The sequence below is a fragment of the Ranitomeya imitator genome, chromosome 4 (assembly GCF_032444005.1).
Source record: "Ranitomeya imitator isolate aRanImi1 chromosome 4, aRanImi1.pri, whole genome shotgun sequence".
NCBI classification, from domain to species: Eukaryota; Metazoa; Chordata; class Amphibia; order Anura; family Dendrobatidae; genus Ranitomeya; species Ranitomeya imitator.
The window spans coordinates 196,900,246-196,916,288 of record NC_091285.1 but is presented as its reverse complement, the minus strand read 5'-3'; the positions used below and the strand labels follow the sequence as shown (position 1 = coordinate 196,916,288).

At 40.9% G+C, this 16,043-nt stretch overlaps 1 protein-coding gene across 5 annotated transcripts in view; it reads right to left on the bottom strand.

Moving 5' to 3' along the window:
* LOC138675751 (tetratricopeptide repeat protein 41-like) overlaps positions 1 to 16,043 on the bottom strand; it is a 119,291-nt gene that overhangs the window by 1,261 nt on the left and 101,987 nt on the right. For all 5 annotated transcript variants that reach the window (XM_069764247.1, XM_069764248.1, XM_069764249.1 and 2 more), the window contains 2 exons: positions 11,192 to 11,325; positions 10,162 to 10,276 (listed from right to left, as the gene is read on the bottom strand). In XM_069764247.1, the coding sequence (XP_069620348.1) occupies positions 10,162 to 10,276; positions 11,192 to 11,325 (249 nt within the window). The remainder of the gene's footprint in view (positions 1 to 10,161; positions 10,277 to 11,191; positions 11,326 to 16,043) is intronic.

Sequence of the window (16,043 nt, the reverse complement as noted above, 5' to 3'; positions counted from 1 at the left end):
GTATTAAACGGGCTGCAATTCTCTTTTTAGAAAATGAAAACAACACAATTTTTATCCTGTAGATTTGACACATTGTAGGTAAGGCTGAATTCATAATGATCTGTTTCAGATCGCAGACAATAGTACTTTACCTAAAGTAAATATTTTTTATATCATTATATACTGCACATGCAGTGCACATACAGCTTTGACAAAAATTAAAAGACCACTGCAAAATGTTCAGTTTGTCTGATTTTTCTCCTTATAGGTATATTTTTTAGTAAAATGTAAATTGTTCTTTTATTCTACAAACTACTGACAACATGTCTCAGAATTTCCAAGCAATACATTTTGTATTTTTTTCTTAAAAGGAGAAATGGTCAAAATAAAATTGCTTGCAGACCTCAAATAATGGAAAAAAAGTTCATAATCATTTAGAAACAACAATACTAATGTTTTAACTCAGGAAGAGTTCAGAAATCAATATTGCATGTCTTGGCAGTCTTTCACACTGCTTCTGGCGCAAAAATGTAAGCAGTTCTTCTTTGTTTGATGGCTTGTGGCTATCCATCATCCTCTTGATTACATTCCAGAGGTTTTCAATGGGGTTCAGGTCTGGAGATTGGGCTGCCCATGACAGGGTTTTGATGTGGTGGTCTCTTAATTTTTGCCAGAGCTCTATATACAAGCTTTTTTGTGTCTTTGCTTTTGTCATAAGGCTTCAACTTGTGCGATTTGTTGTTATGCAATAAATTTAGAGCTGTGATTTAGATACGAAAATCATTCAAAGCACTGGCAGATCACATGCGAGTTGCAAAGTTTTATGCAATCCAACGGAGTTGGATTTTTTTGTTATCGCTGTGTCACAGCCTTGGTAATTAATAAGGAATGCAACGTGATCCCACTGATAATCATTAGATGCGATTTCACAATTATGCCCCAAGTGTAGCCCTAGGCTTATTTACATGTATGAAATACAAACATACGGAATGAAACTTATTACTCCATGTGAATTTTATATGTATCTAAGTACACTCCTCAACAGTGCAACTGCAAAACCAAGAAAGAAAAGTAACAGAATTACTCAATTCAAAGGATTGATAGATATGCTCATGATATGCAAATAATAAAAAAAAAATCGAAATATGTATGAGTATTGTAGTGCAGCGGGGTTGGTGAAGTGTGAGAGACAGGCAGTGACCACAGGAAAGTTCAAAACAAAGTTACTTAAAGGGAATCTGTCACCCCCAAAATCAACGGTGAGCTACGCCCACCGGCATCAGGGGCTTATCTACAGCATTTTTTTCTCATCTTTCAGGATACACCGGGGGCTTATCTACAGCATTACAGAATGCTGTAGATAAGCCCCTGATGCCGGTGGGCTTACCTCACCCTCGATTTTGGGGGTGACAGGTTCCTTTTAAATGTCCAAACCACAAACTGAAAACAAATGGTATCCTCCGGATCGTAGCTGGGAATTAAAACAGTCCGTATCTGAGACCGCATGCCGTGGGCGACTGCACCACCGTGTCATGCTGAGGGGTGCCAGGCCTCTTGGCTTCGCTTGGCTCCGTGTTACTTCACACAGGATGAACCTTGCAGAGCCACCTGTTCTGCAGTTTGCAAACCAACACTGGCACACCAAAACCTTTTACTGCACGGTTTTTAAATGGAATCTGTGGCCATGGGCCTCTTGTAAGACCTAGTCTGAAGGGAGCAAACTACCCCACTACCACTCTGTAGTTGGCTCCAAAAATAAAAGCCCATGCCGGGTTTTCTTAAATCTGTCTTGGACAAATAACTTGTCCAAGACCAAACTTACTTTTATTTTACACTGCAATGCACTCCTGCAGCCTCAATACGCTTCTGTGCGCATCCTGGGGGATACATATCGCCCCTCACATATAATAACTGTCACTGCCTCACAGTATGTATAAGTATGAGCGTCACGCACAGAAATACATGTACTTATATGCCTTGGCATGCTATCAATGCTGTTCTTAATGGTTGTCTGAAGGTTCTGCCAGGCTGAATGCACTTTGTTCATACATATAATCAAGATCCACTGCTAGCAGCTTCCTTTACAATTGCTAACCAATGATGTTTCAGATGTGCTCAATGGGAGTCAAGTCTGGAGATGCTGCAGGCCATGACAAAATGCTCAGGCCAATCAAGCTGCTCACAGAAGCACGAGCAATATGAGTCCTGGTGTTGTCATATTGAAATATGTGGGGTATGAACTTCGGCACTCAAAAAGTATATTGCAAAAAAAAGAGTTTATTTAACCCCTTTATGACCGGAGGTATTTTCGTTTTTGCGTTTTTGTTTTTTGCTCCCCTTCTTCCTAGAACCATAACTTTTTTCTTTTTTGGTCAAATATGGCCAGGTGAAGGCTTGTTTTTTGCGGAACGAGTTGTACTTTTGAATTACACAATTGGTTTTAAGATATCGTGCACTGGAAAAGGAGAAAAAAAATTCCAAGTACGGTGAAATTGCAAAAAAGTGAAATCCCACAGTTGTCTTTTGTTTTGCTTTTTTACTATGTTCACTAAATGCTAAAACTGATCTGCCATTATGATTCTCCAGGTCATTACGAGTTCGTAGACACAAACATGTCTAGGTTCTTTTTTATCTAAGTGGTGAAAAAAAATTCCAAGCTTTGTTAAAAAAAAAAAAATGCACCAATTTCTGATACCCGTAGCATCTCCACTTTATGTGATTTTGGATTGGATGAGGGCTTATTTTTTGCATGCTGAGCTGACATTTTTAATGATACCATTTTGGTGCAGATACGATCTTTTCATCACCTGTTATTGCATTTTAATGCAGTGCCGTGGCAACCAAAAAAAAGTAATTCTGGCTTTTTTTCTTGCTACACCATTTAACGATCAGGTTAATCCTTTTTTTTACTTATACATTGGGCAATTCTGTAAGCGGCGATACCAAATATGTGTATGTTTGATTTTTTTTTTGTATTGATTTATTTTGAATGGGGCAAAAGGGTGGTGATTTGAACTTTTATATATATTTTTGAAAACATTTTTTTAACTTTTTGCATGCTTCAGTAGTCTCCATGGGAGACTAGAAGCTGCCATAATCCGATCGGCTCTGCTACATACAGGCAATAATTATATTGCCTGTAAGTAGAATTACTCACTTGCTGTGCTATGTGGGCGGCGCTCATAGCAATCTGGCAGTGACAACCATAGACGTCTGCAGGAGACCTCTGGTTGTCATGCCAATCAATCGCTGACCCGCAATCACATGACAGGGGTCAACGATGGGTGGATTTCCGGCGCAACTGCCAGAAACGCATGTTAAATGCCGCTGTAAGAGTTTGACAGCGGCATGTAATGGGTTAATAGCCACGAGTGGATCGCGATTCCACTCGCGACTGTTCCGGGCACATGTCAGCTGTTAAAAACAGCTGACATGTGCCGGGTAAGATGTGGGCTCACCGCCAGAGCCCACATCAAAGTGTGGGTGTCCGAAATCGGCGTACTATTACGCCCAATGTCGGAAATGTCGGAAAGGTGTTAAACACAAAAACAAAAGAGAACCAATGAATTTCAGAGAACCAAATCAACGTTTCGGCCAAAAGTCTGACCTTTATCAAGATATATCTGTTAAAGGATAGGGTCTCACAAATATGCAACATAAAGGGCGCCAAATAGTGATCCAATGGTAAAGGTGAGTATACCAGGTACTGGCTGGTGGAGCAGGATATGTGCACAGTGGAATGCAGGGTGGCGGTGCTATTGAAAATCGGCACCTCGTACTCTCTTTATATACAGTAATCTGCAAAACTTTTAGGCAGGTGATCAAAAAATTCATTGAAAATAGAATGCATAAAAAAAAATACTGTTAAAAATAAACTATTATCAATTAACAAAATGCAAAGTAAATGAACAAAAGTGAAATTTAAATCAAATTTGATGTGTCGATTACTGGCCTTCAAAATTACATAAGATCATCGATTCTTCTAGGTTTTGAAGAAACTTGGCAAGGAGGTTGTTCCAAACAACTTTCTGAACTAACTAAGGACCTTCAGTGGTTGTAGGCTTGCAAAAATCCTTCTGTCTCTTCAAAGATTCGATGATGTTGAGATCAAGGCTCTGTGAAGTCCATATCATCACTTCCAGGAGTCCCTGTTCTTGTTTACGATGATGATAATGTTTAATAACTTTGGCTGTATGTTTGGGGTTCTTGCCCTGCCAAATAATTGATTTGGAGCCCATTAGATGCCTCCATGATGCTATTTCATGATGAACAAATATGGACACTATTAATCCCGAACAAATCCCAAACTCTATTTGCTGAAAACTAGCCTAAAACTTACAAGAAACCTCTACAATACTTCATTGTTGCCTGTAGACAGTCATTATTATACTGCTCTTCAGCCCTTTGGCAAACAGACCATCTTCGGTTACAGCCAAATATTTCACATTTTCACTCATCTGTTCAAAGCACCTGCTGCTATTTTTCCGCAACCTAATATCTAGATTTTCATTCATATGTGACAAAGTCACTGGCAAAGTACTGGAGGGGAGATATGTTTCACTGAGGCTATTAGCTTCGGTGATTTGAAACCCAGAACTTTGCACCAGCGCACTAAGTGCTGAGAGGAGTTAATAGGTCACTTTAAGGCTGTGTGCACACGTTGCAAATTATTTGCGGTTTTCTAGCGTTTTTGCGCTATAAAAACGCTATAAAACCGCAAATAATCTGCATACATTAAGCATCCCATCATTTTTAATAAAATCCGCAATTTCTGTGCACATGATGTGCGTTTTTCCGCATGAAAAACGCATTGCGGAAAATAATGAACCTGCTCATTAATTTTGCGTTTTTTTCGCGGTTTTCCCACTGTCTAATGCATTGGGAAATGTCCGGAAAAAAACGCGTCAAAACCGCGCAAAAAAACGCATGCGGATTTCATGCGGAAATCTGCCAGAAATGTCCGGATTTCCCCAGGAATTTTCTGCATGAATTCCTGAACGTGTGCACATAGCCTAAAGGATAGGCTTTTAAATGAACAACTAAACAGTGGGTGAGAGGTTGTTCACTATATCTCCACCCCAAGGTGGGATTTATCAGGTAAATAGTTAGCCTTCTCAGTAATTAGGTGTTCGGTTGATTTGAAGCTTTTGTTGGGAACATTTAACACAACATATGGGTACATATTTATCCTGCACTGTACACTGAGCACTTTGAGGTTTCCATCTAATCCCCAAGTGACGCGATTCAGATGAAACCCCCGATGTATCCATTTACTATAATGATACAGCAGTTACTATGGACTCTGCCTGGCCTCTGTTCAGAGTTGTCCTTTTCAGAAGTGCACAAAACCATGTCGGACTGCGCTTTTATCCACGCTTAAAACAACGGACTCTGCCGAATCACAGGTCAGACGGTGTCCACAGGGCCTCCATCTGCCTCATAACAGGGAATCTTCTGCCGGGGCTCTGTCTGAATCACGAATTTCAGAGATTTCCACATAAACCACGATGTAAGCGCTTAGCGCAAAGAGCAGGATAAATGTTCACCGAGCCTTACTGCAATCTCTGGGAGGCAGAATGTTGTCAGTGCTGCACTTGACACAAGCCCCTTACACCGTGCTTTGCGCATGGTCTAAGGGGTTTGCCATAGCCTGGTGACCCGGACATCGTCATGATGACATCGGGTCACCATGGCAACAATTGGGCTTCTGCGATGACTTGGCAGGGTCGCCGATTGGGGGGCAGAGAGGGATCCCTCCCTCTGCTTGCCTTCTAAATGCTGTGATCGACATCTATCACATAATTTAAGGGGTTAAATTGCAGGGAGAAATGCCTGCACTGCTGGCAGTGAGAGTTTGAGAGTTGAGTGTCAGCTATGTGTGCAAAATCACAATGCGTAGCCAGTATGTCCAATGTAAGGAAGCACTTACCAACCATGACATACTGGGTACGTCCAAAGTCGGGAAGGGGTTAAGGCAAAGAAGGTCAAACCAAATTTAGATTTAGATTTCTCTTTTGTTCATTCACTTTGCATTTTGTTAATTGATACAAATGAACTACTAACACTTCTGTTTTTTTAAACCAGTCTTACTTTGCAGCATTTTTTCTACACCTTTCTAAGACTATTGCCCAGTCCTGTATCTTGATGTTTTTCTCCATTGGAAACAAGAAACAATGAAAAAATGCTATTAAAGTGTCCTTTCCCCTAAGCTGCTATGTTATTAGTCAGTTTACATAAAAAAGCCACGAGAGGTTTGTGTGAAATTGCGCTATACCATTATAGAAGCTGCACTGTTGCCAGACACAACATAAAGTGCCAGATAGGATGCACATACATATGTATTACTTACTCAGCATGGATGGTATCTAGTAGAAAATGTAGAATTAAAAAAAACAAAACAGAACTCTGTTTCCTCGAAAAGATTTGCTATTTTCTAGAACTGAGGGTACAACACTGTGAAATCTGTAAACCACCATGTGTTGCTCCAGGTGTCACTGAGTCAGTCATAATCAGTCATGCATTTAGCAGTATTACATGTTAGGCTACGTTCACATTAGCGTTGCGTCGGGCGCAGCCGTGGCGACGCACGCGTCATGCGCCCCTATATTTAACATGGGGGCGCATGGACATGCGTTGTCTTGCGTTTTGTGACGCATGCGGCATTTTTGGCACAGGGGTGAGGGCGCAGAGGACGAAGCAAGTTGCATTTTTTTTGCGTCCAAAATCAATCAAAAAATGGATGCATGCATCACAAAACAATGCGTTTTTGCATGCGTTGTGCGTTGCGTCGCCGACGCAACACACAACAACGCAAATGTGAACGTAGCCTTAAATGACTATTTAAAAGGTTTTATCTGTAAAAATGCAATGGAAAGTATATTTTGGGACTGATTTATTAAGACTGATGTTTTGTATGCCAATGTTAATGAAGACATCACTGGAGTAAGCTGCGCCTACAAGGTGAACACTTCTCAAAGGGGTTGTCCACGACTAGGACAACCCCTTCTTAAACTAAATGTTCAGCCCCGATAAAATAATAACACCTATACTCACCTCCCGTGCCAGCACCGTTCTTGCGGTGTCGGCACTCGCTCTCGACAGGGGGCTGTCATTTGGTGTTGTGACATGCGACGCCGGCGCCCAATCAGAGCTGGCGTAACCATCTCCGCCTTAGGACAAACTGACCATAAAAGACGAAGTTTGGGCTGCAGCTGATCCCTGACTGACTCTACATGTTCAACTTGTCCAAAGGCAGAGACAGTGACGTCAGCACTGATTGGGTGGCGGCGTCACACCGCATCATAGCCGTGGGGACAGCGAGTGCCGACACCGCGGGAATAGAGGCGATACGGGAGGTGAGGATAGGCTTTATTAATTCATCGTGGACGAACATTTACTTTAAGAAGAGGTTGTTCTAGTAGTAGACAACTCCTTTAATGAATTAGCCTCTGCTAGAAATGTTTCTCCAATTAAAGACTGGAGTGTGTCTGTAGCATAAATTAGGCCACTACAATGCCATACATTTTCCTCAATATGCCATGAGGGCCTGTCACACCCTGTCCTGCAAAATCCTCATCCTCTCTGGGGGAGGAGACTGGGACTGCCACAAAAACGGTAAAAGTCACAAAATCTTTAGGTCTAAGGGGTAACGTTTCTCCTTATGGAGAGTGACATACCAGCTGGCTTGTCAAGTTAAGGAGGCTTATTCGCCGTGCAATGCTCCTCTGGGAAATACAATATGCAAATTGCCTCTTCTGAGAAAAAGAGGACTTAACTCTATAGCGCCACCTGTTGGAAGTAGCGATCCTACAAGTCACAATCAACTCTTTAACGAGTCGTGCAATATGACTTAGGATTAAAGCCAAATCAGTGTCTGACGAGGGCCAACAGCCCGAAACATCGTGTCTGCGAATTGAGATACTGATTTGGCTTTAATCCTAAGTCATATCGCACGACTCGTTAAAGAGTTGATTGTGACTTGTAGGATCGCTACTTCCAACAGGTGGCGCTATAGAGTTAAGTCCTCTTTTTCTCAGAAGAGGCAATTTGCATAAAATCTTCAGGCACGTTTGAGTTGCACAAATGTTTTGTGAAATTTAAAGCTGTTTTACACTAGGAAAACTGGTGAAAACACCTTGATGAATTGAACTCTTGGTCTTTAGGAGAAACTTCCCTTTTTTTCTGAATTACTTTTTATATATGTGATATTCAGATTAATTTAGAAAATTTGGCTTAAAGTGGTTCTTCTGGAATAGATAACAGTAAGAACAATAAAATGTAATTTACAAACAATTCCAAAACCTTTAACACTTTCCGGATGGGACGATTTTTCCATTTTCGCTGTTTTGCTTTTAACTCCCCTTCTTCTAAGAGCCATCACTTTTTTACTTATCTGTTGACATAGACATATGGGGGCTTGCTATTTGCAGGATGACTTGTACATTTCAATAACACCATTCATTTTATCATGTGATGTACTAGAAAGTGGAAAAAGTTCCAAGTGCTGTGAAATTGCTGGAAAAAACACCCGCAATCCTGCCATTGTTCTTTGTCTTTTGTTTTCATGCTGTTCACTGTACGATAAAAATCACCTTTCTAAGAGCCCTAACTTTTTTATTTTTCCATCGACCTAACCGCATGAGGGCCTGTTTTTTGCAGGACGAGCTTGAGTTTTCGAGGATTTTACTATACAATGTATTGGAAAACAGAGATACAATAAATAAAATGGTAAAAAATGCAATTCTGCTCGTTTGTTTTAGTTTTGTTTTTTTACCACATTTATTGTGCAATAATAATGACCTGGAAACAGGATTGTGCTGGTCAGTACGGTTACAGTGCTATCAAACTTGCATTGATAATTTACTTAATTCATGAAAAAAGTTCAGAATTTGGAAAAACAACAAATTTTTGGTTTGTTTCACTATTTTCTGAGGGCGATGATGTTTTTTTTTTACCTTCAATGGAGCTGTATGAGGGTGTAGTGACACTAAGTTTTTACTGATACAAATTTGGGGTAAATACAACATTTTGTTGGCTTATTATTGTATTTTATTAGGGATTTGAAGTGTCCAAACAAAGTAAATCTGCCATTTTTTTTTTTTAATAAAGGTGTTTACCACTCGGTGTGAAAATGACTTTATACTTTGATAGACCGGACTTTTATAGGCATCGCAATACCAAATATGTTTTTGGTTTTTTTTACTTTTATTTTCATATCTTTAAAGGCTATTTTTAAAATTTTTGTGCTCTACTTTTGAGTCCCCTTATGGGACATAAACTTGCAATAATATATATTGCATATAGCAAAACAAAAAATTGAGCCGGACTATAAGCTGGTATACATGTAAAGTGTAAGAGCACATTCAAATCATAGCAATTTCAGAGACAAAACCGAAGAAAAAAAACAAAACGAGCATATATCCTACCCCATTGTGATTGCCTCTTGGGGGGCAGATGGGAGCCTGTAGTATGGGAACCTGCAACCGCTTCTGGAGCAGGCTTACCTCCTGAGCCCCCTCCACACTTGCAGAGCCCTGACCAGGACATTTATTCACGTCCTAATGCAGGAAGGGGTTAAAATGTTGTAGAACACTGTCTTAGTATATTAATATGACAGGTGCCTGTGAGCATGTGCAGTAGCAAGTTCGGCTGCTGTGACCTGAAGTCTACCAGCATGTGGTATAGGTATCACTGGGTCACAGCAGCCGTGTTTTCTACTGCACATGCTCACGGGCACCTGTTCTATCCTAATATTCTAAGACAGGGTTCTGTCAATGTAACAAGACAACGGCCATTTAATGTACAATAACATTTACCTTCTTAAACAAAATGAGAGTGATTAAAAGTATTTCAAAATTTACCTATAACAATATTTTATGTGTTTATTTTTTTTTATTCCCAGAGAGCTCCTTTATGGATTAAAGGATTTGTCCCAACTAGACAACCCCCTTTTCAAAAATAAAATAATCTGATGATCAACTAATTAAAATTATCTCCAGAAACTCCAACCAATTACCAGACACATACAATGGATTTGTCCACCTCTAAGAACCACAATACAGATTACATATAGACTATTGCTGCTTATAAAGTAGAAAAAAGTTGAAAATTTGCAGATTACATAACCTCAGAGAATCCCATTATCTGAAGTGTTGATTTAGAAAACTCTCAAGTGGAACTTACTGCTGAACTTCATAAGTCAAAGGGTGATCCGTGCCAAAAATGCTGGTTCTGAGGTCCAGGGATCTCTGAAGCATCTCAACCGATTCTTTCCTGTTATCAGTTAAAAGCAGCTTTCCTATTGGAATTGATAACAAAGAAATAAATAAAAGATTGTCTGAAAACATTTTATATGACCATGCTAAAAGAGTTCTCTAGTTTAGTGCCATGAGTGCCACAATGCAGGGACAACTTAAGCCATCATCTGTCAGAGGCCGTAATCCACATTAGACTGTCGGCTGAACTCATCGACATCGGTGGGCTCTTTGGAGTTTCGTCTAATATGTATGGGAGCATTTAGGCTTTTATTCTCAGGATTAGTGCGCGTTCCCGAAGTCAGAAAGTGACCGCATTTCCTAACAATATACCATCACTTAATAGGATGGGAATATCCCTGTAAGCACTGTAAGTATTTTAATGTGTGGTTATTTCTACACTATTTGACAAACTACCATTGAGAGGTTCCAACAAAAAGGAACTGCACAAGTCATCATCCAAAATACGGTAGGAGTCCAAATGCATATTGTCACCTACTCTGAGAGACCTAAACCCCAGAAGACATTTTTACTGCAGTTTTAGTTAGACATGGGCATTTCACAACATAATGTCTTGAATCTCATTAAAGTTAATAAATAATATAAAAGGCTACCAGATGAAAATCTCTATTACTTATTCTTTGGCTGTAAGGCAAATTACTTGATATAAAGGTCTGTCATATGTCTGGTATGTTAAACAGGTAGTAATTCATTTCTTAACAAGTTGCATTCTTTAGAAATGATTAACCCAAATCCATCACAGCTTGTGTACTGTGCAGGCTTTTCTTAAGATATATGTCCTGCAGAAAAGAATTCCAACATAAAAAACACTAACATTTCTGGAACATTGTGTTCCATACAATTGGAAATCAGGAGGAAGGTTTTTATTTTTAAATCTTCATCAAGAAAAACATAAGTGAAAGAACAGCATCAATACAAAGTGAAATACTCCATATTACCTGATTTCACTAATGTATTGCTAAGACTTATCCTGAGATTCTGCATTATCTCTGGGGATAAAGAGCGTTTTCCAGTCTCTTCTTTGATTTTGATAACATTCCTGTAGATTTCAATTGCATGTTGCCTTTGGGAGCTGAAATATAGGAAATTACACAGTTTACAAAATTATTATTAATCATCGGGGCTGATTTAATTCTTCCTGATGTAGCCAATATTAATTTTTGTCCATTACTTTCCTTATTTCAAGAGACATAGCTGTTATTATTATTATTTTATAGCACCATTTAATCCATGGCGCTTGACATGTGAGGAGGGGTATACATAATAAAAACAAGTACAATAATCTTAAACAATACAAGTCATAACTGGTACAGGAGGAGAGAGGACCCTGCCCGCGAAGGCTCACAATCTACAAGGGATGGGTGAGAATACAGTAGGTGAGGATAGAGCTGGTGATGCAGCGGTTTGGTCGATCGGTGGTTACTGCAGGTTGTAGGCTTGTCGGAAGAGGTGGGTCTTCAGGTTCTTTTTGAAGGTTTCAATGGCAGGCGAGAGTCTGATATGTTGTGGTAGAAGGTTCTAGAGGAAGGGAGATGCGCGGGAGAAAGCTTGTATACAATTGTGGGAAAAGGAGATAAGAGGGGAGTAGAGAAGGAGATCTTGTGAGGATCGGAGGTTGCATGTAGGTAAGTACCGGGAGACAAGGTCACAGATGTTTGGAGGAGACAGGTTGTGGATGGCTTTGTATGTTATGGTTAGGGTTTTGAACTGGAGTCTTTGGGTAATGGGGAGCCACTACAGGGATTGACAGAGGGGAGAGGCCGGGGAATAGCGGGGGGACAGGTGGATTAGTCGGGCAGCAGAGTTTAGAATAGACTGGAGGGGTGCGAGAGTGTTCGAGGGGAGGCCACAGAGTAGGAGGTTGCAGTAGTCAAGGCGAGAGATGATGAGGGGCATGGACTAGGGTTTTTATTTTTCTGTCCACTTAGCCATATGAGGGTTTGTTTTTTGAGGGACGAGTTGTAATTTTAGTGATACCATTCATATTAGCATAAAATGTACAGCAAAACGGGAAATAAATTCTAGGTGAGTTAAAATTGTGAAAAAAAAACCAAAACTGAGCCAATTTTTAGGGGATGGTTTGTTTTTACAGTGTTCATTGTATAGTAAAAATGACTTGGGATCATGGTTTTGCAGGTCAGCGCAATTACAGCAACGATAAATTTTGTCCAGTTTATGTCACCATGACCCGTAACAGTTTCATTTTTCTTTTGATACATGTGTGATGGCTTATTTTTTTGGTGGGGCAAGCTAACATTTTCATTAATACCACTTTGGGGTACATGCAATGCTGTTACTGCATTTTTTTACTTACATATACACATTGTAAGGCAGCGGCTTTCACACCAGTACGGTAAGGAGGCAGTGACCCAAATAAGTTCCACTTCAACATCTTCATTTGTCAACTTACAAAGAAAATTCAAACTTTATTATCCGGTTCGCAGCCAGAACGTCCGTATTCAGTCCATTGCAGTGGGTGCCAGCACCAAATCCTGGGTGCAGTAAGGCTTTGCTATCTCTGGCTCTGGTCTGTGTTCAATCTCACACAGCCAGGCATACACAGAACCTCCTTGTCACAAGGTTAGAGCGAAAGTGTGGAACCAGAAGACCGCAGCGTCTCATTGCTACTACTCCAGTGCTGAGTGTTTGTTCTTTCTGGCAGAACAGGGATTAATTGGCCATATTTGAAATCCCTGTGCTCACAGCAGAGCTCGGTTAGCCATTCCTTTTCCCTTTATAATGTGGGCTCTGATACATATCCTTGTCAGAGCTACAGTAGCTTTATTGCTGAATGGCTAATGGAGGGAGAGGAGTTAGTATGAGAAGGAGAGTTTAAGGCGTTATTAGTGACTGGTTTGTATGTGTGGTAATTCCCTATCCTTCACTATTTTGGTTTATTCCCCTACCTCCATGGCTCGATGCATTCCTGTTATATGCGAGTGAATATTTTGTATGCCTGGAGTTTTCTGTTAACCCTTGTCTGTGTTGCCTTGTTTGTCGGGTTGGTGTACTACGGTGCACAGTAGCACCCCTCTTCCCTGGGTGGGGGAAGAGAAAAGATGGAGGGCTAGCTCAGGAGATAAGGCAAGGGCAGAGGCCCCGGCATCTTCACCTTCTGAAGTATCCTGGGGATCAGGGCGAGCTAGGGTGCCCCCTAGTGTTAGGGACAGGGAAGGAGCCCCTGGTCCTGGGTCACCCGACAGCTGTGTCGTGACACTCCTGCTCTGCTGCTTGAAAACCAACACGGACACACCCAACACTTATCTGCAGGTTAAATACAAATTGTGGCCATTGGCCACTTGCAAGACGTTTGCCTGGAGGGAGAGATCTGTCCCATCATTTACCGACAGATCTCTCCAAAAATAAAAACCTATGACAGGTTTTCCTAAATCTGACTTGGTAGGGGAACAGATAGGGAAATCTGTCACAAAAACAGGGATCGTCGAACGGTGTGCTGCCTACCTGGCGCTCGAGTCCGACACATCGCTGATTGGGTGGACAGATTATTGGGAGGGGCTGGTGAGGACCCAGCGGTCATGGTGCACATTGGCAAAAATGACAAAGTTAGAGGTAGGTGGAAGGTCCTTAAAAATGATTTCAGGGAATTAGGCCGCAAGCTGAAAGCAAGGACCTCCAACGTGGTATTTTCCGAAATACTGCCTGTACCACGTGCCACGCCAGAGAGGCAACGGGAGATTAGGGAGGTTAATAAGTGGCTCAAGAATTGGTGTAGGAAGGAGGGGTTTGGGTTCCTTCAGAACTGAGCCGACTTCTCAGTTGGCTACAGGCTCTATGCTAGGGACGGGCTGCATCTCAATGGGGAAGGTGCAGCTGTGCTGGGGGAGAAAATGGCTAGAAGGTTGGAGGAGTGTTTAAACTAGGAATTGGGGGGGAGGGTATTCATTTTATAGGAGGGGAAGATAGTGCAGATAGAGACCTGGGCACAAATAAGGAAGTTGGGGGTGGCGGTGGCATGGGGGGTGGGGTTAGAACAGTTAATAATTTAAGAAATAGAGGTACAGAGAGGAACATCAAGTGCATGTATACTAATGCCAGAAGCCTCGCCAACAAAATGGACGAATTAGAACTAATGTTGTTGGAGCATAATTATGACATGGTGGGGATATCTGAAACATGGCTGGATGAGAGCCATGACTGGGCTGTTAACTTGCAGGGCTATAGCCTGTTCAGAAAAGAACCGTACAGATAAGCGAGGGGGAGGGGTGTGTCTATATGTAAAATTATCCTTAAAACCCATCCTGCGTGATAATATAGGTGAATTTAATGAAAATGTAAAATCCCTGTGGGTGGAGATAAGGGGAGGGGGAAAAAATAATAAATTACTGATAGGGGTTTGTTATAAATCTCCAAAAATAATGGAAGCAATGGAGAATATCCTCATAAAGCAAATAGATGAAGCTGCGACTCAAGGAGAAGTCATTATTATGGGGGACTTCAACTACCCTGAAATAGATTGGGGAAGAGAAACCTGCACTTCCAGCAAAGGTAATCGGTTTTTGACAACTATGAGAGACAATTACCTTTCACAACTGGTTCAGGACCCAACAAGAAGGGGGGCACTGCTAGACCTAATATTAACCAACAGGCCAGACCGCATAGCAAATGTAAGGGTTGGGGGTCACTTGGGAAATAGCGATCACAAAATAATAAGTTTTCATGTATCCTTTAATAAGATGTGTAGTAGAGGGGTTACAAGGACACTAAATTTCAGGAGGGCAAATTTCCAACGGATGAGAGAGGATCTTGGTGCAATTAACTGGGACGATATCCTGAGACACAAAAATACACAAAGAAAATGGGAGACATTTATTAGCATCCTGGATAGGACCTGTGCACAGTATATACCGTATGGGAATAAACATACTAGAAATAGGAGGAAACCAATATGGCTAAATAGAGCTGTAAGGGGCGCAATAAGTGACAAAAAGAAAGCATTTAGAGAATTAAAGGAAGTAGGTAGTGAGGAGGCATTAAATAAATACAAAAAATTAAATAAATTCTGTAAAAAGCAAATCAAGGCAGCAAAGATTGAGACAGAGAGACTCATTGCTAGAGAGAGTAAAATAATCCTAAAATATTCTTTAACTACATAAATAGTAAGAAACTAAAAAATGATAGTGTTGGCCCCCTTAAAAATAGTCTGGGTGAAATGGTGGATGAGGATGAGGAAAAAGCCAATATGCTAAATGACTTTTTTTCTTCAGTATTTACACAAGAAAATCCCATGGCAGACAAAATGTCTAGTGATAAAAATTCCCAATTAAATGTCACCTGCTTAACCCAGCAGGAAGTGCAGCGGCGTCTAAAAATCACTAAAATTGACAAATCTCTGGGCCCGGATGGGATACACCCTCGAGTACTGCAGGAATTAAGTACAGTCATTGATAGACCATTATTTTTAATCTTTAAAGACTCCATAATAACAGGGTCTGTACCACAGGACTGGCGTACAGCAAATGTGGTGCCAATATTCAAAAAGGGGACAAAAACTGAACTCGGAAATTATAGGCCAGTAAGCTTAACCTCTACTGTGGGTAAAATCCTGGAGGGCATTCTAAGGGATGCTATACTGGAGTATCTGAAGAGGAATAACCTCATGACCCAGTATCAGCACGGGTTTACTAGGGACCGTTCATGTCAGACTAATTTGATCAGTTTCTATGAAGAGGTAAGTTCCGGATTGGACCAAGGGAACCCAGTGGATGTATTGTATATGGACTTTTCAAAAGCTTTTGATACGGTGCCACACAAAAGGTTGATACATAAAAT